Source organism: Marmota marmota, unplaced genomic scaffold, assembly GCF_001458135.2.
Source record: "Marmota marmota marmota unplaced genomic scaffold, marMar, whole genome shotgun sequence".
Taxonomy (NCBI): domain Eukaryota; kingdom Metazoa; phylum Chordata; class Mammalia; order Rodentia; family Sciuridae; genus Marmota; species Marmota marmota.
In genome coordinates, this window is record NW_025999924.1 from 5,857,145 (window position 1) to 5,881,385 (window position 24,241).

Sequence of the window (24,241 nt, forward strand, 5' to 3'; positions counted from 1 at the left end):
GCGGGACTCCCCGCCCCGCAGCCCGGGAGGTGCGAGCGCCCCTGGGGTGAAGGGGGCAGACCTGGACCCTTGACGCCCTCCCCAGGAGAGCGGCTAGATAGTCCCTTTTTCTGGGTGGGGGGGGAATGCTGGGCAATCGAAACTGCCTGGGCTCTCTCCCCCGGGACTAGTGAGCTGGGGGGAGGGGGCGGCGGCGATAGGAGCCCCTCTGCAGAAGCTGGCTGGGCCGAGGGGCGAGCTGGCGGGCCCTGAGAGAGACTGAACATCCTGGGAGGAACCAGTATCCCCCGGACTGAGAGGCCGCGTCTCAGGATTCGGAAGAGGATGGGGAGCTCCTGCTTTGGTTTGGGGACGAGTGTCCGGTTCGAGCCGGCCTATGCTCCCGGCAGAGGACAGCCCCCGAGTTGGGGCTCCCGGGCCCTCAGGGGCAGACACGCTCTTAGAAGGCGATTCCCTTCCAGGAAAGGGTTGCGTTTCGAGGAGTTGCCTGGGGCCGTGGAGAGCTGGGTGGGAATTGGGGGACTCCCAAGTTGCCAGGGATGGGGGACTGATGCCGTGAGCCCACTCTCTGGGTTTTGCTTCTTCGTTCTGAAACTTGCTGAGCTTTAGAAAGCCGCTTTCAGTTGCCTGTTAGATTCTGGGTTTCGTCCCGGGTCTGCGAGTTTGTACACTGGGGACTCGAGGAGGAAGGCGAGGCAGCCAAGAGGGGGCCCGAAAGGGGCCGGGAGCGATCCGAGCGAAGCTACGTCTTGCACTTTTTGGCAGCTGCGGAGGAGCGCTCGGCTCCGCCCCCTCTGCGCCCTGTTGCCGGAGCTGCCTCTTTTCCTGGCTACGCGAACTAACCTCACGTTTTCTTCTCTTTCTCTCCTAGGCTTCCTTTGGAAGTTCGAGCCCAGGTTTGTCCTATTTTTTACCTCTTCAGTGGGTCCCAGAGGTTAATGGGGTCTTGAAGGCATGTTGGTAAAGAATTCTGCTTGGAAAATTATACTGTAGTTTTTCATCGTTAAGAATTTCAGTGTGCATTTGATAATTAAGGATTTCAGTGTGCATTTGGTAATTAAATTGTTCGAGAAAGGAACAGTTATACTCTTCTTTCCCCCTTGCATGTTGAAAAATACACCTTGTTACAAAGCTGCTGATAGACAAGTGAGCTTTTAAATAGTGTCTTTAATTTTCACATATATGTTTTCCTCCAAGTCCAAAACAGTGGGTACCAAATCAACTTTTAACCAACTTTTGCAGTTTGGATTTTAGTTTCTGTTTGTTCGAGAAATTGATCTCTACTTTTTCTGAATTTGGTGGCTGCTTAGGTTGATTGGTAACTGGAACTCCCCATCTCCTCTAAGTCTCCTTTTCATAATTGAGAAATGTCTATAGTTTGTGTGAAAACTGAGAGTTAAAGCTATCTTTAAAACACACATATATTCCAAATTTGGCACAGAAGAGGGGTGATAGAAGATTTTTGAGCTGAGACAATATTAGAGCTTCTGGAAGTGTTTCTTGATCTTTTTGAGGTTAGAAGCTCTTGTTAGGATTTGATAAAAATAAGGGACTCTCCCTGAATGCTCTAGATAGGCATAGTTATACACAGAGTGGGGGCTTGTGGGATCCCTGAAGCTGATCCATGGCGAGGAACTTTCCTCCTGTGCTAAGATATAAGGTGTCTTTGTTTCAACTTCTCATCCTCTTTCCAGTTCCCCTCTTAACTGCCACTTTCTCCTGTCATAGGGTCCAGGGAAAGCACCTCTGGATCTGTCCACTTCCCTTAGTTCACCTAGAGACTTTTAAATCATGCTGCTAAAGAATCATAACGTAGTGGAGTGTGTATGAGCTCCCAAGTTTTTCATTGCATATTGCCATAGAATGAACAATTCATTATTTTTGCAATATTACTTTTTGTATTTAGTCAAAGGTCTTACTTGATTATCCTTTTGGGTATTATAATTAACACTAAATTGAAGGAATTTATGATTACTTTAAAAATAGCTATCTATACATTAAAAATTGTTTTCAAAAGTTTTGCTAATTTTGAGACAAACATTTCTTTGTTATGACTGATTTCAGGGAAAGAATATTTATGTACATGATGCCAAACATCTGGATGATAATGGAAATTTTCCATTTTTGCATCACTGTTTGTTAGAAGTTGTGATCTAAATAAAAAGGCAAAACACAGTGTGCTGTTGATGTCTAAACAGACACTTATAACCTGTTTTTAATCAGTTCGCCAATTTTTAAAGAGAAATTTGGAACTAAAAGAAATTCTTAAGTCAATTCAGCCAACCTTATGTGTTTTACAAATGAAAAGCTTGAGCTACACCCAGTAAATTTAAATAGGTCCATGAAAGCCAAGGACAAAGCCAGGAATAGGTCCTCAGGCCCTTCTGTTTTATGCAGGACACTTTGACAAAGCAATAGTAGTTTGTAGGAATTCCTTAGAAAAGAAAATCTGTAATGGGTGCATGTTCTGTTATTGAGCTAGTTAATAAATGCTCATCTTTGTCTTTAAAATTAAGTTAAGCCACACCTACTTCATCATGTTTTTCAGATGAGCAGATAATATTTTCAACTGCAAAGAAATAGCATCATAATGTAAGCTTTCTAAAGAATTAAGTACCATAGAAATTGTATTCTTCTTAGGACTAATAGAGTTTTCTGAACTCAGAATCAGAAACATTGAATTTTATCTGTAGTTTTTCCATAGTGAAAAAATTTTAGCCTATTTCACTGTTTTGGTAATGATCTCACATTGTGTTTAAATGTTTGAAATTTTAAAATATTAGTTTGGCTCAAAGTAGATTAACTTTTTCTTCTCCAAATTCTGATATTACTTTCCCTCCATATTCTTGAAAGTTGCTGGTCTAATTGAATTAGATGTTAGAATAAAACATGGAGGAAGGGCTGTTTTTTATAAATCATATTTCATTCTCTTGGGATTATGGATTTTTATTCATTTCTTTTTGTTTTTGGAATATTCAGTTGACTTCCTATTTGCTATTAAAAATTATTATAATTTTATAAATAAGTGTGAATTGGCCAAAACAACTGGCAATGGGTTATGTCTTCTAAAACTTTCAGATAATGATTTTTCTGTGGTCTCTTTGTATAATCCTAACAACTGTATTAGTAATCTAAAGTAAAGCATAGATTTGTAGTTTAATACTTGACTGACTGATGCTGGGGAGCTTGAAATACTGTTATACATATGTAAATGATACAGTGCTTTTAAAAACTAAATTTCTGAATAGCTGTTTCACAGAAATTTGATTTTTGTCCTATAAGCAAAATTTCTGTTGAGTTTTGTGTCTTTATTTGAGGGTTAAAATTTGGTAAAATTTACATTCTCTTCTGAAGTGTTAGACTTCATGGATAGTGGATTCTTGAGAAGTTTTCCATTCCTGGAAATTTAATCCTTGTGACATTTGCCTTTGTTTTTAAACAAATGTCTTAAATTAACTAATAAGCAAGTTTCATTGCTTTTCTGTTGGAATATTTGTTTAAGACCACGCCATTTAAATCACTTTACTGGTATTGTAAGTTGGACCCCTTGTAAAAGTGTTTGTAAATTATTCTGCCTTGTTCTTTTCCTGATTTTAGTATCTTTTCAGAATCACATGGTCTTACTTTATAACCTATAAAATATATAGTAAATTTATAGGAACACATTTTTATTTTGTAAATAACCTTGTGAATATGTTAAGTGATTCAGTTTGTTTCATTCCAGTTGGGTCTTTGTCTTCTGAGGATCATGATTTTGACCCCACTGCTGAGATGTTGGTCCATGACTATGATGATGAAAGAACTCTTGAAGAAGAAGAGATGATGGATGAGGGTAAAAACTTCAGTTCTGAAATTGAAGACTTAGAAAAGGTAAAGGTTTTACTTTAGTATTTTAACACAAACTTTTGGTAAAAATTTTGAAATACTCTTGTAAATTATTTTGCAATTTACCTGAAATAAAAGTAGCATGTACATATTTCTTTTTTTAACCTCACTTTTTAGAATGTCAGTGGTTTTCTCATTTTGAGAGTATCATAATAAATATTTTTTAATTTTTCAAAATTAATTTATATCTGTCAAACTAATTTTTTAGCTTATCAGCACAGTGAAATAGGTATATGCAGTCCTCTAACACAAGAGAAAAGTGAAATATAAGAAATCTAGACCCTAAACTCAATTTTGAATCCCATCCAGCCTTCTTTTCATTATATCCATACCATTCTGTTGAGGGTAAAACTAAGTAGTATAGTAGATACAGGAAGAAGTCTTTTTCTTCATAAAACTTATAAAGACACTGGAAAAGTTTTACTGTATTTTCAAATGTAGATCAGTGATATGCCATCCCCTATCCTCTAGTCATCTTTTAAAAAGTTGTTAGGATTGAATGTATATATAACTTATTTATTTATTTATTCAGTACCAGGGATTAAATCCAGGGGTACTTAACCACTGAGCCATATCCTCAGCACTTTCTATTTTAATTTTTAAATTTTGAGACAGGGTCTCGTTAAGTTGCTAAGGGCCTAGCTAAGTTGCTAAGGCTGGCTTTGAACTTGTGATCTTCCTCCTGAGCCGCTGGGAGTATAGGAATGTACCACCGTGCCTGGCTTGGTTTATAACTCTTTAAACCCAAAATCAATACAAAGAAATGAGCTGTACTTTAAATCTACATTTATACTAGGACGATAGAGAAAGGCCTTCATAGTAGTCAGCTTGAAAACTCTAGGATTATACTTACCTATAAATTAACCTTACTGAAAATTTCTAATTAGCTCAGAAAAAAAATTATTATTCAGGAATAATATTGAATAATACTATCCTAAGTTCTTTTTTTTTTTTTTTTTCGGGGATTGAAACCACCGAGTCACATCCCCAGCCCTTTTTTGTATTTTATTTAGACACAGGGTCTCACTTAGTTGCTTAGGGCCTCACTATGTTGCTAAGGCTGGCTTTGAACCTGGTATCCTCCTTCCTCAGCCTCTTGGGCTTCTGGAATTTCAGGTGTGCACCACTGTGCCTGGCTCTTCTAAGTTCTTATATCTCTCTTTTTTATAGAAGGTAAAGCACCCTCTTATATAATCTCCTCTACTTAGTATCTTTGTGAGTCAGGGGTGGGGTGTTACTGCATTTCTTTCTTCATGTTAATGCACAGAGAAACAGAAGGCAGATTCTTCAGGGCCTGACATTTTCTAAACACATTCAGTCATTTGGTTAGTTATTCAACATGATCTCAGATTTAGACTTATTCACTTAATAGTATATCCTATAAAAGCCAAATTTATGAGTATTAAACTAAAAATACCATGAAATACTTGGTTGAAAAAGAAGTCTTTTGCCTGCTTCTCCTTTCAGTGTGGTGATAAAATGTCACCTGTTGATGACAAAAGATGCCAAAGAGTCTCAAACTCTACCTTGCCTTTATTCAGGCAATTCCTTCTTACTTCTTATGAATGGGCATCCTAGAATAACTGAGAATTAACAATCTAGCTGATGTTGTCACTAAGTCAGGGTCTGTCGTACATCCTGGAATTAGAAAAGTGAACAGTTTGACAATGTTCCTGAACTCTAGGAGCTTATAATCTAATATAGGGTGGCAGTGGGAACAAGGTTTTTAACATGATATCCTTGTGACAACTATGGAAGAAGGAAGCAATGAGAGGTATGGGAGGAAGGATGTATACATTGTATAAAATATGTTTAGCCTTGTATGAAAGTTCAGGAAAGCATAGATAATACTTCTCTCCTATGTTGTAAGTAAGAATTGCTAAAAAAAAAAAAAAAAAAAAAGAATTGCTGCTATGGGCATGTTTTATGGGGATGGGGCAGAAGTCTCAAGTGGTCTCATGATAATGTGTTTGTTGTTAAAAGCATACAGATAGCAATCTAGTTTAACATCATGTAAGAAATGTTTGATAGAAATACAGTTGGTCGCAGTGGTTCACAACTGGTTCTAGTTACTTGGGAAGCTGAGGCAGGAGGTTTCCAAATTTGAGGCCAGACCTAGCAACTTGGTGAGATTCTGTCTCGAAAAATAAAAAAGGGCTAGAGATGTAACTCAGTGGTAGAACACCTCTGGTTTCAATACCCAGTACCAGAAAAAAAAAAAGGACGTCAGACTACATTTTAGTATGCAAATAAATAGCTGTTTGTCAATAAAATAGAACTGTGTTACATTTATTATGTTAAATTACTTACTACTGGAGCATGGATAATCTGGTGGTGATGTTTATAGGATGGCAAGATTATTTATTTGTTTGTTTATATTTATGTGGTGCTAGGGATTGAACTCAGGGCCTTATACATGTCAGGTAAGGCAAGTACTCTACCAGCTGAGCTATACCCCTACACAAGATTTTATTTTTCAGATTTTAAGTTTTATTCTTTGAGAGGCTGTAATAATATATGCCTTGGTCTGTGTTGAGTGAGTTTCAAAAGGGAATTGCATGCATGCCTGTCGTCCCACTACTTGAGAGGCAAAGGTAGGAAGATCACTTGAGACCAGTCTGGGCAACATAGCAAGAGCCTGTCTCAAAAAAAAGAATAGGTAAACACAAAAAGTAAAATAGAAGATAGATTGAAGTAATCAACAGTAAATTTACTAGCTTAGCTATTCACAGAAACAACCTTTTTTTTTTAAATTAATTTATTTATTTTTATTGGTTGTTCAAAACATTACAAAGCTCTTGACATATCATATTTCATACATTCACAGAAACAACCTTGTCCCTCCTCCTGTGGTTTTTTATTTTGTTTAGTAAATATTGATAATTAAATTTTTTGTAATGTCACTAAGTTTATATATTCAGAAAAATCCTATGTCCTTAAAGTGTTTTAGCTTCTCAGTATGTACTTGGATAGTAGCTTCTTGGCAAAATACAGATGACCTTTAAATAAATCCTAGAAAGACCCAAGAGCTGTGTCTTCATTCAGAAAGCTGATCCTTCTCATGGAGCAGTGAATAAAAAGAGCTATTTCTACTTACTTCCTCTGATTTACACTTCTTATCTGTAGTAAACGTAACAGTAATCTCTATTCTTTATTGATTTGTAATGAAAATGAACATGAATAAAAGACAAATATTGAGAGGAGTATTAAATTTTTAGAAGAAATTATTTATTTTGATTATATATCGTAATTTATTACTAGAACAATGATTTAGGTATTGGTGCATGTTAACAGTCTTGGGGCATGATGTGAATATTTAAATAAATTATAAATAAGTTTTTATGTCATGGTAAATAAATTGATTGTCAGTTGTAAGTACAGCTTTTATTTTAGTGCTTGTAAATTTTGGGCTCTTGTGGAAAATTTTCCATATCATGTGGTACAGAAAATAAGAGAGGTACAAAATCAGTTTTCTTATAGTAGCTCTTTGGTAAGTATGTGACTAGATTATGTAACTAGATTGTAATTTTTAAAAATACTAAAGGGTTTATCATAATTTTATATATTTTAATTTTTTCATATTATTGCTTTCTGAATGCTTTTAATTTAATAGTTCTAGGTAAGATCTAGAACTTCTATTTACTTATTTTTTTTGCCACTGGGAATTGGACCCAGGAGCACTTTACCACTGAGTTCTACTCCCAAGTTCTTTTAATTTTTTATTTTGTGACAAGGTCTCACTAAAATGCTGATGCTGGCTTCGAACTTGTGATCTTTTTGCCTCAACCTCCTGAGTCCCTGATGTGAGCTAAAACGCCCAGTGGATCTAGAACTTTTAAAATTGTTCTTAACCATTCCTGCTTTAATAAAAATATAGATTTCCCCCTGATGTTTAAAAATTACTCCCAAATTCAGAAAAGTATAAATAAATGAGAAAGTTTAAAAAAATTATCATTAATGCCACTTAAACTTTTTAGCATAGATGCTTTAAAAAATTGAAAATTAAGGAATTGTTTTATAAGGTATTAAACAGATGTTACATTAGTTACTAAAATTGATCTGCACCTCACAGTCATGTTTGACCTATCCAGCAACGCCATCAGATGTATCAGATGAGTATTGGCAGTATTTCCTTGGCTCAGAGGCCTTATTGAGTGTAAGATGTACCATTGCTTTAGAAATAGTGTAGATGGGTTCAAGGACGAATACAATTTGTTAATAATGAGTTGCATCCTAGTTTCTGAAATTTGAGGCTGTGCTTCATAGAACGAAGGAAATAATGGTATTTTCCTTTTTACAGATAAGAAAATGGAGGTGAAAGGGATTAGGTGATTGCTCAGGGTAATTGTTAGCAATTATTGTGTCCTCTGTCTCTAAATTTTACACTTTTCTAATATAGACTTTCCACTTATAAAGAAGTTTGTTGACAATTGTGATTAGACTGTGTCACTTAGAATTAAGTAGGTTTAATAAAATGTCCCCCAAAATAAGGCAGGAGAGAAAAATCTCTCTACCTGGGATGAGGTGCTAGATAAAACTTCTAAGTGAATCTCACCACTACAGATCCTTAAAGACCTTGAAATATACTAATTCAGTTTTGAAAAAATTGTTTTTATTCTTCAGAGGACTGAGTACATTATGGATAGACTGCGATAGAAAGTTCATATATTAAGTGCTTCAGAGACAGGATTCACCTTTTCCAGTTTTAACAGTTTTATAATAGATAATTTGTATTTTAAAACCAGTCCCCTCTAGAGAATCTACAGAGTGGCATTCCTTGAACTTAGTAAGGAGGTTACCACTAAGGTGGTTATCATCTCCTTCAACGAATCATCATGCTTGTGTCTTTGCAGAGAAAGGAGGGTTTTTCACGAGTGACGACCAAGAATCTCCTCTTTCTTCCACACAAACTTTTATTCTTTTCCCTCCTGTCCCAGATCACATCCGTCCTGCCCTTAGTTTATTATAGTTAAAAATTTTTTTTTAAATTTAAACATAGAACCTTACTGATGTGCTTTTCACATTTGTAAGATGTTATCTCTGACCCCATTTTGCCCTCATTCTCCAGTTTCAGAGATGTATATATACTCTCTCTCCTCCCATTCCAGTCCTAGCTTGACTTCTTCCACCTCACTACACTATAAAGTCACTGATTGCCAAATGCTAAGAATTCTTGTCTATTTATCTCATTTGAATTCTCTTTGGTATTTGACCCAAGTGACCATCCCTGGTTTTTCCACGCTTGCTTATTCATAAAATCCTGCTTTCTCCTAGTTCTGCTTCTACTCTCAGATGTTTCCCTTTCTCATTTATGGACTTGTCTGTCTTTGCCCACATAGTATTTGATGACATTCTCCCAACCCTTAGCTTTTTGTCCTTTCTGGGTGATCCCATTCAAGCCTACAGCTTCAGCTTTTGCCTTAAACTCATTACCATGTTAAACCCTTGAGTTTGTGTTTCTATCTTATAATGGTGCTACAGGTCTCTAACTTCCTGGGCCAGAAATCTTGCAGTTCTTTTATACTCCTATGTTGCTTTCATTTCCTCTGTCAATTAAGTCAAGAAATCAATTCTTTTTTCTAAATTTAGAAAATAATTATCTTCCTTAGTTCAGATTCTTATTCTTCTACTTCCCTAGAATATTTTTTCCAAAATGCAAATCATGCTCAAGATTTTTTAGACATATATCCTGTTGCCTATAGAGTAATAGGTCTGAAAGGTCTTCTAATAAAGCATAGATCCCCTCTCTTTTCTCTCTGCCCTCTCTGTGGGTGAGCTCATCAACTCCTGTGGCTTTAAATATCATCTAGATGCTAATGAATGCCAGATTTATATCTTTAGCCCAGCCTGATTCTCTAAGCTCCAGGCTCATGGCCAACTTGACTTTTCTACTTGGATGTCTCAGTTCTCTCAAACTTAACTTGTGTCTTCTGCAGAACTCTTATTTTTTTTTTCCTTCAAAAACCTTTTATTCCTTTAGTCTTTTCGTCTCACTTATTATCTAGAGGTTACTACCCTCTGGAGACTTGCTCAAATAGAAATCTGCAGATTTGTCTTTCCCTCTCCCTTCACTCCCACATCTAGTAACCTGTTTGATTCCACTCCAAGATATATCTATTCATTTCTGTTTATGTCTATATCATTACCTTAGATCAGCATGAAGCTCCTTAAGTGATCTTTGTATCTCTCCATTCCCCACCCTGCTGACTTTTCTTCATGTAGCTGCCCAGTATTTTAAAAAGAAATAATGTTATATCTCTCCAGTTTTTTAATTCTCCAGGGGTTTCTCATTGCTCTGTGAATAAAGTCCAAGTTCCTTTCCCTGGCCACAGGTCTCCCTCTGATCTGTCCCAACCTCTTTTGCCATTCTTCTCTTGAGTCCCTCTTCATTCTACTCACTGAGTTTTGGCCACTCAGTTTAGTGGCAGTTATCTTCAGGCTTCACAGGTCTTTTCCTTGGCTTGAAATGCTCTTTAGGAGATTGGCCATATCTCAGACTTTGAGCCTCATCTGAAGATCTTTTCCTGTCTTTCTCTGTTACTCTATAAAATGGACCCCTAATGTTACTCTGTATCTCAGGGTTTGTTGTGTTTCCTTTTTAGTGATCATAATTGGCAGTTCTATATGTGTGTATATTATTAGTACTCTCTAGACTATAAGCTGTAACAGGGCAAGCAAGGCCTGTGTTTCATACCAGCATCTGACATGATGGCCTTCTGGCATACACTCAGTGCTCAGTGGTCATGGACGCACCTCCCTTGGACAAGTCCCTTATCTGTCAAAAGACTCTTCTTTTTTTAAGAGTTAACTCATTGCTTTCCCTCTCTGTGTATATCTCTGCTTTGATATCATTTTTCCTGGGGTGTAGGTTTCCCTTCTTTGTATTTACAAACTCATAGCACTAATTCTAGAATTGGGCATTGCAGCCATTACATTGTTTTATAATTGTTGACTTGACAGTTTCTCTCACCAGCACTGAATTATTTTAGTGTAAGAATTTCACTATGAATTTCTATATCCATAGACGGTAACCCTCAGCAAAGTACCTAGAAGTCAATACATGATGAGAAGGTGGACCATCAGTGCCAATAAGTGAAAATTGCTATCTTCCCACCATGTCATAATAGACTCTAAATTGGATTCTGGTCACCTTTGAGGATTCTTTGGTTTGAGAAAAGAGTAATTCATTGGAGGTTTCCACAGTGGGTGAATTTATGTCTGCCCTGACCATCCAATTCGATTTGTGCTGACTCTAGGCTCCCAAAGCAGGATTTTGTTTGTTTGTTTAAGTTGATTTCAATCCCAAGCTGAAAGGATTTCATGAGTGACATGATTTTATAGTCATTAGAAAGGCATATGTCTGGGTTGGGGTTGTAGCTCAGTAATAGAACTCTTGCCCAGTGTGTTCAAGGCCCTGGGTTCCATCCCTAGCACTATGGGTGGAGTGGGGGGAGATAATTGCAAAGAAAGGTGTATGTCTCCTGCAAATTTATGAATTCATATTCTATCATATCCCGTATTCTAAGTTCATTTAGAATGCTTCAGTCCCAGTCAAGCACAGTGGTATGAAAGTTTCATACTTGAAATAACTTGAAATAGTGAAGGCCATATTTTGGGGATCTTCAGAGCCTTTATCCCTTTTGGGCCCTGGTGAGTAACCAGCATCTGTCTAGGAGTTATCACTGCTACTATCAGCTCACTTTGTGATCACATGTGGGCATGTTTTATACATTTGGTTTTAGCATTTTCATTGTCTATGCTTCATGACTTAGGTGTTTTGTCTAAAAGAAAAAACTAAACCAATAAGCAACTATAGAAATAAGTCTCTTAAATTCATAGACAAAGATATCTTTTAAAATGCTTAATGCATTAATTAGTTCATGAGTATATAGTTTTGAAGTTACTTATTTGATAATTATAAAGAGTTTTTTAAAACTTTAGTTTTTAAACTAAAATCTATTTAAAAGGGAAATATAACACTTATATTCAGATGAATTAGTTGAGGGGGAAACAGTGACTGGGTGTCATTCTGAGTGATGGCATAGGTAGTTATAACATGGGTAGCACTGGAGCCAGAATATGTGATTTTATTAAAGCTATTAGTAATAAGACAACTTGCAGGACTGGGATTCAAACCCAGAATTAAGCTTCAGTTTTCTCACCTGTGAGAGAGATTAATACAATCTTCATTGGATGTTTGTGAAGAAGTCAGACAGACTGGTATGAAATATCAGTTGTAGTAAGAATGCTAAAGGACGCTAACATAAATTTTGCAAGTGTTAGTGTTCAGTCAAAGATTTATTATCAGTGTCTTCTAATTAATAGGAAGAATAAACAAGTAATCACATGTTATTTAATTGCAAGGAAACAAGCAACAAATTACATGAAGTAAGTGAATGAAAATATTTTCAATGCATCTTTATAATAATGTAAAGTTAAAGATCTTCACCAAAGCAGATTCTTGGAGAATTTTTAAAGAATGAAATGATGTTAGGAAATAAAAAGTTTTGTTATTAATTAATTAGAGCTCTAGGAGTTTTGTCTTGTTTTCTGACAGTAATACAAAAAGAAAAACTAAAACTTGGTTTTGATTGATAACTGCTATTTTGATAATGTGCTTTATGAACTTAAGAGCATTGCGACATCTGCTAAGTTGTGCTATAATTGTGACATCTGCTAAGTTCATGTTTGTGTCCTGGTTTGAATAGGAAGGAAACATGCCTCTAGAAGATTTACTGGCGTTCTATGGCTATGAACCTACAATTCCAGCAGTTACTAATTCCAGTGCAAATAGCTCTCCAAGTGAACTTGCTGATGAATTACCAGATATGACACTGGACAAAGTAAGTACAAGCATTTAAAAGAAAAATTCAGAGGGCTGGGATTGTGGCTCAGTGGTAGAGTCCTTGTCTAGCATGGGCGAGGCACTGGGTTTGATCCTCAGTACCACATAAAAATAAATGAATAAAAATGTATGTATGTCCACCTACAACTAAAAAAATAAATAAATAAAAATTCAGATAGAATAAATATAGAATAAATATAATAAATAAATAAAATTCAATAGAAATCCATTTCTATTGACTGTTTTATTAGAATTCCCTTTGTTTAAAGCATTTTATAATGTTGGCATATACACTTTATATTAACCCATAGCTCTTATCATTTTGATTTAAACTTTGTTTAATAGTTTTAATCACACTATTTTTAATAATATAATAATACTACCTACTATTTTAAGAGTAGGAAATAGGAATTTATTGCATACCTAACTATTCTCTAGTATTTTTTTCATTTTTCTTTTGTAGATAGATATATTGTATTTAAGTAGATTTTGCTTTAACTTCTTTCAATCTACAAACATAAGAATGTGTTGGTTAATAAAACCCCCAGAAGCCTTCAAACCCAGCTTGCTTAGGCATGGAGTAGTTGAAGAAAAGTTCTGTTTTCTGGGCTCTCAGAGTGACAGCAGCCATAGTAGCCAAGGATGTGGTGACCTTGGTGATTCTGCCTCACCCTCCCATGTAGTTGGGACTGTAGGTACACAACACAATACCTGGTTGTGGTGAGGCTTACTACCTGCAGAGGAGAATCCACACAGCCTATGCTTTGCTAACATAACAGTTCCCTGGAAAGCTTTCCTTGGCTTTCAAGAAAGTCTTAGGCAGGGAGAGGAATATACATTTTGGAACCTGTCCTATGAGTTATGTTTTTCCCATTTTGAGTTAAATGTGATATTAAATGTACCACAAACCTTAGTTTCCATTATCACTTAGTATTGAGTGATGCTGCGTACTAGGCATAAGGATAACTGTACACTTATATAAAAATTAATTCAAACTTGCTTTTAAAATTATATCATTAGTTGGACTTTTTAAATTGTTAAAAGAGTGGAATTTGAAAACATTTTGAAATTTTTATTTTATTGTTGATGGAAAGTAAATATAATTGTTAAACACTTAGAAATCAGATTATTTTTGTGTGTGGTTTTTTTTTTTTTTTTTTTATCTTTTTTGGAACTGGGGATCGAACCTAGGGCTTTGCGAATGCAAGGCAGACGCTTTGCCACTGAGCTATATACCAGCCCTATTTTTTTGTTGTTTGTTTGTTTATTTTTGAGATGAGGTTTTGTTAGATTGCTCAGGCTGGCCACAAAACTTCTGGGCACACAAGTGATTCTGCCTCATCCTCCCATGTAGTTGGGACTGCAAGTACACACCACCATACCTGGCTAGAAGTCAGATTATTTTTGTTGAAAATTAGCTGTAACTCTATTTAAGTTCTCCCCACATTTCACAAATTAGGCAAATTATTTGTTTTAAGTGTGTAATTGCATTTGTATTATTCTTATTAATAGTATATTATTAAGTGTATAATTAAATATTAAATGTCCAAATACTTATATGAAGTAAATTATAGAGATTTCAAAATTACTTTGCAAAACTAATAAGACATCAACTGGTTACTAATTGTATTATTTTATTAAAAATAAGAAGATATTTTTCTTAATTGATGAATATAATCCTTTCTAACTAGTACTGCCTTCCTATTCTTCCAGGAAGAAATAGCAAAAGACCTCTTGTCAGGTGATGATGAGGAAACTCAGTCTTCTGCAGATGATCTGACACCCTCGGTGACATCTCATGAAACTTCTGATTTTTTCCCTAGACCTTTAAGATGTAAGAAACCCAGACATTACTGATTGGGTTTTTTTTCTGTGTGTGTGTGTTTGTGTGTGTGTGTGTGCGCACGCGCAAACATGTATGTGCATGCACAGTGCTGAGAATTAAACTCCAGAACCCAGGGCTTCATGCATGCTAGGCATGCATGTACTATATCCCTAGCTAATTGTAGCAGTGGTAGTGTGAGTACATTTTATTACTCAGTAATTTATGTTTAATTGTTTATTCTATAATGATGTGTTTTACATAGTTTAAATAAAATATTATTATAATTGGAACAATATTATCACCTTTTTGTTGGGGTAGAGGTAGTAAACTAAAGGCTGTTTAAAAATAGAAACATTGACTTAGTTTTACAAGGCTGCATTCTTTCCCAAGGCTCACCTATTTCTATCTTAGTTCAACCATGAAGTTTTAAGAGACGAATTTTCGGTTTCTGTTAAAAGGCTCTTGCTCTCCTGATTTTGAAAACTTATCAGTGCTAAAAAGTGTTTTTATTTTTAGTGGTTCATTCTTTTTTTCCTGTTAGTTCTCGGTGTTATCCCTCAATGTTTATCAGTAACATTAAAAAGGTTTTAGACTAAAATAAGTATTTTTTAATGCAGTCTATTTGTTCTAGGTATATTTGTGGTAGAAAAACTACTTGATTAATAAGTTCAAATGCACATATATGAGTGTGCACACAGAAACCATTTTGATAGACTCAATCTAGCTCTTTGTATATATTTACTAATTAATGTAACAGAACTCTAGTGCTATACTGTCTTTTTAAGTTGATCACAGTAGTTTCTTTTTTATCTCCCAATCTATTTATTGGTATGCTACAATAATTGTAAGGATATTATATATACTTTAGAGTTTTCACAATCCTATTTTGACTAATGTCCATTGTGAAAATAGTTTATTAGATTTCTGCTGACAAAGTATTCAACCAATTTTTATAAAATACAGCATAACGGATATTCTCCAAGCTACTACAAAAGTTAGCAATGAAAATCTTGAAATTTTTTTCTTTTAAAGCAAATACTACGTGTGATGGTGATAAGGAATCAGAGGTAGAAGATGTTGAAACGGACAGTGGTAACTCACCTGAAGATTTGAGGAAGGTAAATTGAATTACCATTATAATCTATTAGACCATTTTGGACTAAATTGCCTTTTGAAAACATTTGTGAAGTGATTTATGGTCATTTTGTTGTTTCAAGAGAAAGTTTCTTTGGACCTGTAGAAACCAAATTAGTGGTTTAAGACTTTTCCCCACCAAGTGTTTATAATACATTGTTTTTCTGAATTTTCCTGTAGGAAATAATGATCGGTTTACAATATCAGGCAGAGATTCCCCCTTATCTTGGAGAGTATGATGGTAATGAAAAAGGTAAGAAAATCTTTTGATTTTAATAGTGTTTGGTAGGCTGAACTACTACTTAATGTGTTTACTTAAATATCTGATTATATTCTGGCCTGGACAAAAATAGATAGATTTAAGATTGGAGGAACTTCTAGAGTGAGGATATTTAGGCATCACTTAGGGAAAATATATCAAAAGTAACCAACTATGAGTCTCAAAGCCCTTCCTATGTACAGGGGCTTCTTAGCCATTGACTCAATGCTTGTTCAAACAGTGGAGAATCTTTTGAAGGTTAGCACCTTAACCTGTATCTTGCTTTAGTAGATGCTGGTAGAATCTCATCATCTGAGGTAGTGAGAATGTTATAGATGCAGTCTGTGGAGTGAAAACTCTTGAATATAAAAAGAGATTAGAAGAAATTCTTTTGCTTCAGCTCTGAAAGAGCAGGAGGTGGAATGGAAGGATTCTGCTGTTTTGCTTTTGCAGTCAGTCTTTCTTCACATTTTTGGTAGATTTCAACTGTAGTTGGTTCTAAAAGTATGGAGAGGAGAGGTAGTAGGAAATAAAAATACAGGTATCCTTCCCTAGTTGATCTTGGAAACCAAGTAGATTTGAAAAATTTCCTTGGGCATTTGGTCCTTTCCCAATTGAGTCGATTCTTTGCTGTGAAGTCACAAGGGCAAAAGCTACATAGTCAATGCAAAGCCTTCCAGGTTCTTCTTTCTTCCCTTCCATTATGCCAGATCATCCACCATTTAAAGGAGGCTACCCTGGGGTCCTTAGCCTTGGCTGCTATCTAGCAACACCATTTTCCTACACTGTTTTCAAACTGATGGAAGACAGTTGTCCATCAGGGAGCCTACAATAGCTGATGATCTTACTGTACCAGCCTCTTGCCTTCCACCCAAGCCACACATAACCTGGGAACCAAGTATCTGTTCAGCAGCCATAGGTTCTTAGATCAAACATAATGGAGAAAATAGTCTCTGTTTTGCAAATTGAGGGGGGAAGGTGTACCTTCTCTGTTAAGAGATTTAATCTTAACTATTTTACATATTTCAGTTGTGACCAAAGAGGAACGAAACTTGTTCAAGAAACTTCTCTAAAAAGTCAGTCTTCATGCACAGGCACACTTTGTTTTTAAGTTTTCTGCTAACTAGAATGAGTACCTTCTTAGGCAGTTGTGAATGTAAAATATTTGCCATAGTCCAAGTATATAATTAGCTATCGACAAATTACTTTTATTAGTTATGGTTATAAAATATTATACACTTGAAGAATGAATTGCACTTGAAGCACTGAGATAAATACATATGCCATCTATAAAGTAGAAGCTTTGAGTAAGGTGGTAGAATGCATTAATAAGATATAAAACTTGTTTTAGTGACATTTTGTTTATTAATGTTTCAGTCACTAAAATAGTATAGAACATTTAGTTCTCTATTGTCTTCCCTTCTTTCCAAAAATAGGAAGATTTAAGTACTCTTGATTCCTCCTTTAAATAAAATTTATTTTGGGGGGAAGAAATCAATAAAGGAAAAATGTGACTTTTTTATCGTTTCATTATCTGATTTTTTTTCCCCTTAAATTTGTTTGTTTGCAGTTCTTCCCTTAGGAGATTTCATAATACAGTCATATAGAAAATTCAAGAGAAAATTCCAGTGAGGTTATTAGAGAATTTAACAGGTCATTTTTACCTCTTTATAAGAAAAGTATAAGATACCAGTGTGGAGTTTTTAACATTAGACTTTACTAGGCATGGGAAACCTTTTGATTGGTCAGTAAATCTAACCACAAAAATAGTTTCTTGCTCTGGCCCCAGAACCCAGACAAGAAAGTTAAAAGTTTTGTTTTTTTTTTTTGTACCAGCAAAAAGTTCTTGTCTCACAGTCAAATTACTGGTGTCCTCAAAGTTACTAGTCCCTGTGTTTAGCCTATAAAGACAGAAGAACAGTTTGTGTGCATTTTTTAATGTGTTCACTATTTTTAATGTGTTAATGGGATTTTCTTTATCAGTGTATGAAAATGAAGACCAGTTACTTTGGCGTCCTGATGTGGTTTTGGAGAGCAAAGTTAAGGAGTATCTTGTTGAGACCTCATTAAGAACTGGAAATGAAAAAATAATGGATAGGATTTCTGTGGGAACACACCCAAGGGACAATGAACAGGTATAATTCACATTCTGTTCAAAACAACAGCTAACTTCTTGATTTCTTATATTTGATTGCAAAATACTTGTTTTTAAAAAAATTCCTCTTTATTTTAAGAGGTAACTATATAATAGTTTTATGTCTTCTGTTTTTGTCTATACTTGTACTCATATCTTACTTTATATACCATTTTATATCCTTTTAATCACTTACACTTGTATTTTCCTTTGCCATTGAGAATTCTTTAATACCTCATTCTTGATGAATGTATTCCATCTTGTATTTTTAATATCTTGCCTAAGTATTCTCTATGGTTCGACTTTAAGATTTCATGATAAAGATATTGAGTTATTTTTTAATTTTACTCAGGAAGTGACTAAAAGGTAATGTCTATTAAGACTGTGTGGGGCTGGGGTTGTGGCTCAGTGGTAGAGCGCTTGCTTAGCATATGTGAAGCACTGGGTCTCAGCACCACATAGAAAAATAAATAAAAGTTATTTATGTCCAGTTACAACTAAAAATAATTAAAAAAATTTTTAAAGCTGTATAATGATTTAGGAGTGTTTGCTAAACACTTGTGTACCTATAGTTGCAGAACTCTGCCGATGATGATGTGGGATTGGGGAAAGGGAGTTTTGCCTATTAAGGGCTTTTTGAATACTCCACATTTTGACTCTGACATCATTTTGCCCCTTTGGATACTTTTTTCACTCTATATTACAAGCCAGATGATTCTGGTTAGTGGGAATCCAGAGATAGGTAGACTCAAATAAGAATTTCTAAGTAACAAAAAGAAATTATAGTAGCTGAACTTAAAAGTAGTTTTGGTTTTTTTTTTTTTTTTTTTTATTGTCAGCTATCAAAAAGAAATCTCATTGGGATTTAGTATTGATAGTTTATTAAAGTTTAAAACATTAAACCTTTCACTCCAAGAAAATACCTGAGTCTCCCTTTACTTTACTTTTTTAGTTGCTCAAATATTTTTGTTTTTGAATATCATTTGCATCTCATAATTCTTCAATATATTTTATGTCTATGTGTTTTATTTATTGCTGATCTAAACAAGATCTGTTATATTTATAATTGTGTATTGTTTATAGACAAACAAGTTTTTAAAATTTATCTGAAGCTAGTGAAACTGATTTTTCCGTTGTTTTTGCTTTTCTAGTATTCTTTGAAAATTGAAATTATTTTGATTGCATAATAATTGCATACATTTGTGGGTGGTTTTCTAGTTTTAGAGTTATTATTAAATTATACTTTCGTTCCTTCCTTGCCATTATTTTATTTCTTTTTTTTCCTGTTACATGTCTTCTTGCATTAGTAGTAACTCTCAGACATTTAGTAGTAATAGTGATTTGGGGCCTGCTTTTCAAGGAAGTAATGTATCTAAAATTTTCTCATTAAGAATAATATTGGTTCAGTATATAGCAAGAAAATATCCATCTATTTTTAACTAATACTTTTGTCTTTTTTAATATTAGAAATGGGTGTTGACCTAGGTGCTTTTGGGAAGCTATTGAAGTGATTATTTTTTAATACAATCTATTGATGTATTAAAAAAAATTTTCTTATTATTGAGCCATCCTTACCTTTCTTGAAACATACTTGGAAAGGTTATTATTAAACTTTCAATTGAATCGTCTTCTACTTGTTATATTCATAATTCCAACAGATAGAAATTCTAATTGGAATAAATGGTACCTTTCATATTAGATGAAAATAACCGAGCCCATTGTAAACCCCAGTCACTGAAGTATCACTCCTATTCCAGGCCTGCTCCTGTTCCCCTTTATTAAAACTAAAAGGCAGAGAATGACATCAAGACATAGACCATAATTCTAATTTTTCTCAACTAGAAAAACTCATCTAAAATAGGGGAACTTCCCAGCTCAAAAGGCCCAGAAATTTAAAAAAAAAAAAAAAAAAAAAGTCAAGAATGATATTGATAGATGACTTTTGAGAGGCAGAGGAAGGCTGAATAAATGCAAAAGGTACCAGAATCAAATTGCAGGATAGTTACATATCTTCAAATGTCATATGAAATTAGAAAGCATTGCGGCCAGAGTTTGTTAAGACATTTACAATATTCCTGTTTCTTAAAATGCTATTAGATGTGAACTATCACTGATTTTTGTTTTTCCCTCCTTCTCTCCTAGGCATTGTATGAACTTCTCAAATGTAACCACAATATAAAAGAAGCAATTGAAAGGTACTGCTGCAATGGAAAGGCATCTCATGGTAAGAAACGTTTTGATTCAAGAGAGGGAAATGGAAATGAGGCGATGCTCATAGGGGATTAGATAGGTAAAGTATTGTAAAGGGCAGAGCAGTTTTATAACACTTTTGTAAAATCTGTGTTCATCTTTGTAGCAGATAATTTTTTCCTTTTCTTGCTATTTTTAGACACTCTAGAGATTTTCATGTACAGATTATTTACCCCCTATCACTTACACTTTCTTGAAGAAATAGTTACAGAACAAAGCAGACACCAAAGATGACAGTATATCCAAAGTAATTGAAATGAATGATTTTATGATTTCACTGAAAGGAAAAGGAAAAGTTGGGCTTTTTCTTTTCTTTTTTTTTTTTTTTTAAATCTAGGCAGCAAATGAAAAGGAGATTGAGGATTTAATAAAAAAGGAAAGATGTATATAGTTCCTTGAATTTATTGCAAGAAATATATTTTTAGTAAATAATGTAATCTCATTTTTATAGCGCTTAGGTTTTGTATCATGTGTTTCAAGAAAAATGGTTAACTTTTAAAAATTTCAGAATTTTTTAATTTTTTTAATGGATAAGCATTACCATATCTTTCACTAAGTATATGTAGAGTGAAAGTAATACTAAGTAATATTATATAAACAGGTTGGAAAAAATAGAAAAACTGAAAATAGTACATTTAAATTTATAGGTTGAGATAGCTATTGAAATATTTCCCTTGTAAAAGTTGCTTCTTTAAAAGTAATTATTTTAAGCTGTTAAAACTCTCAAAATCTAAATACTGTTTTTTTTCCTTAGTTCAAATTATTTTTTACCTTTACTGTAAGATTACTGTTTATGGCTTTGGGGAACTGGTCCCTAGTACCATTAAGTAAGATGTTTCAGAAATAAAAGGGAATAATAAACTAATTCTTAGGCATAGGCTGTGACCTTGTGAAGATCTGCCAGGTCTCTTGGCCAACTACATTTTTAATTCATCATCATTAGCATCTGCTGGGAAATTTAATGGGATTTAGTGTTTTGAGAGTGTGGACTGTTTCTTATTCCCTTTATATTTCTAAGCATACCCCTCACATACTGACTTTAAATAAATAAATATGTGTTGATTGTACTTTATATGGTCTCTAAAAAACATATGGTTTTGACTAAGACCAGAATGAGGCCTTTTTATGTTCCATAAAGAAAATAACACCTTTTTTTTCATAAGAACATTATATGTTCATTTTTTTTTAATTAGAAATGCATAAAATTATGTTTTAAAACCCATTAAATTCTTATTACATGATGCAGTGGGAAAAAAAGCATTTATAATCTTACATGAAATTTCCTACATACAGAATTTGTGTTCAGAAGTGAGAGAGAAGAGTGAGCTTATGGCCTGTTTACAGGAAAAATGTACTGAAAATATATCATTGATTCACATAAAAGAGTTTTGAGACCAGTGAATTTCATTTAAAAATTTTTTTAGAAGGAATGACTGCATGGACAGAAGAAGAATGCCGAAGTTTTGAACATGCACTCATGCTTTATGGAAAAGATTTTCATCTTATACAGAAGAATAAGGTAAGTTAGAGAAATTAAAAAATTTACTCAGTAATTAGAATGACTATAAGCAGCTAACTTATGTCATTTGTATAGGAAAATAAAACAATTTTGTTAATTTTCCCTGATAGTAACATTTCTCATATTACTCTAAATATGATTGAAATTTGCTCATAAGTACCACAGCTGCTCATAGGATAGTATAGTCACATCTTTTGATATAAACAGTTAAAATAATATTGTACTCATAGAAAATGAATTCACTATATTTTCCAGAAAGACTCGCTGTTCCACATTTTTCCTTATTACTTTCTACAAGCTTTTTGGAGGTTTGTGGCCTCAAAAATGTTTCTGTTTGGCAGTGAGAACTGCAGTTGCTGAAGAAATAAATATTGTTATTAAAAGCGACTAAATATATATTCTGACCAAAACACCAATTGCTGAGGAGAATGTGGAATAACAGGAACTCTTATTCATTGCTGATGAGAATACAAAATGCTGTAGCCACTTTGGAAGACAATTTGATAGTTTTTAATAAAACTTACTAAAGTCTTACTAAATTATTTAGCAATCCTGCTTCTTGGTATTTACCATATGGATTGAAGATTTTTATCTACACAAAAACCTGCACGCAAACGTTTAGAGTAGCTTTAATTATAATTGCCCCAAATTAGAAGGAGCAGATATTTCCTTTGAGGTGAATGGTTAAACTGTGGCACAACCAGATAGTGGAATGTTATTCAGCACTAACAAAGAATGAGCTCTAAGCCACAAGAAGTCATGAAGAATCGCAAATACCTATTATTAGATGAATGAAGCTAATCTGAAAAGGCTACATACTGCACAATTCCAATTGTATGACATTCTGGGAAAGGCAAAACTATAGTGTAGTAAATAGATTGTGGGTTACCAGAGGTTAAGCAGAAAGGAGGTTTGAATAGATATCATACAAAAGATTTTAAGGAAAGTGAAACTATTCAGTATAATACAGTAATGGTCACATGTGTTGTCAAAACCCATAGTGTATACAGTGTCAAGTGTGAACCCTAATGTAAACTATAGACTTTGGGTGGCAATTAAGCATTGATGTTTTAACAAATATACCATTCTGGTGTGAGATAGCTGGGGGAAAACTATGATAGTGAGGGAACCTATGCATGTATCTAAGCAGGAGATATGGGAATTCTACTTTCTTGCTCAATTTCAGCATAAGTTTAATGCTTCTCTCTACAGACTGTGTCTAGATTCTTTTTTGTTTGTTTTTTCTTTTTTTTGCATGTGTTTGTCCAGTTCTAGCACCATTTTGTAGAAAAGACTATCCTTCCTCCCTTGAAGCGCCTTTACTCCTTGGTCAAAAATCAGTTGCCTAAATTTTATGGGTATAATTCTAGGTTTTTTCTTCTGTTAATGTATTTGTCCATTTTTTCTCCAATACCACACTGTCTTGATTACTGTAGCTTTATAATAAATCCTGACACTAGGTAGTGTCAGTTCTTTTGAGTTTTCCTTCAATATTGTGTTGGCTATTCTGGGTCTTTGGATTTTCCATATAGAATTAGTACGTCATTCACAAAATAACGTGCTGGGATTTTTATTGAGATTGCACTGAATCAGTACATCAAGTTGGGAAGAACTGACATCTTAACTGATCAGTCTTCCTATCCATGAACGTAGAATATGTACTTTGATTTCTTTAATCTGAGTTTGGTACTTTTCCTCATGTAGATCTTAACATATATTTTGTTAGAGTTGTACTCAAGTATTTACTTGTGGGGGTTACTAATGTAAAGTTGTATTTTTTATTATTATTGGTTCTGGGGATTGAAATCAGGGGCATTCGACCACTGAGCCACATCCCAGCCCCTTATTTTGTATTTTATTTAAAGACAGGGTCTCACTGAATTGCTTAGCACCTTGCTGTTGCTGAGGCTGGCTTTGGACTCAAAATACTCCTGCCTCAGCCTCCCAAGCTGCTGGGATTACAGGCATGCGCCGCCGCCCCCAGCTATGTTGTATTTTTTAAATTTTGATCGTTTATTATTACTATGTAGGAAAGTAATTGATTTGTATTAACTTGAATCCTTCAACTTTATTATTATTGCTCATTAGCTCCAGTTTTTCATTGATTCTTTAGGATCTTCTATATAGATAATTATGTCATTGGAAACAGTTTTTTTTTTTCCACCTTCCCAAACTGTATACCTTTTATTTCTTTTTCTTTTTCTTTTTTTTTTTTTTTTGGCATTAGCTACTATCTTCTTTGTGAGTTGAAAATTTCATGCTTTTTATTATAGAATGAAAGTCTAATTTTTCTCAAAGATGAGATGAAGTCTTTTTTTTTTTTGAATTTTTAATTTTTTATTGTTTGGTTGTTTCAAAACATTACAAATTTCTTGACATATCATATTCCA

The 24,241-nt window shown here is 34.3% G+C and overlaps 2 protein-coding genes across 3 annotated transcripts in view; one reads left to right on the forward strand and one right to left on the reverse strand.

Moving 5' to 3' along the window:
- Window positions 1–3,730: 3,730 nt before the first annotated feature.
- Window positions 3,731–24,241, reverse strand: part of Setd9 (SET domain containing 9) — a 36,533-nt gene continuing 16,022 nt past the window's right edge. The window contains exon 6 of the mRNA XM_048800023.1: window positions 3,731–3,860. Coding sequence (XP_048655980.1) covers window positions 3,842–3,860 — 19 coding nt within the window. The 3' untranslated portion in view covers window positions 3,731–3,841. The remainder of the gene's footprint in view (window positions 3,861–24,241) is intronic.
- Mier3 (MIER family member 3) overlaps window positions 3,739–24,241 on the forward strand; it is a 26,454-nt gene continuing 5,951 nt past the window's right edge. The window contains exons 1-8 of one of the 2 annotated variants that reach the window (XM_015497289.2): window positions 3,739–3,870; window positions 12,594–12,728; window positions 14,444–14,564; window positions 15,588–15,673; window positions 15,870–15,942; window positions 17,932–18,083; window positions 20,225–20,306; window positions 21,757–21,851. In XM_015497289.2, coding sequence (XP_015352775.1) covers window positions 3,772–3,870; window positions 12,594–12,728; window positions 14,444–14,564; window positions 15,588–15,673; window positions 15,870–15,942; window positions 17,932–18,083; window positions 20,225–20,306; window positions 21,757–21,851 — 843 coding nt within the window. In that variant the 5' untranslated portion in view covers window positions 3,739–3,771. The remainder of the gene's footprint in view (window positions 3,871–12,593; window positions 12,729–14,443; window positions 14,565–15,587; window positions 15,674–15,869; window positions 15,943–17,931; window positions 18,084–20,224; window positions 20,307–21,756; window positions 21,852–24,241) is intronic. The other variant, XM_015497290.2, reaches the window with a different exon arrangement.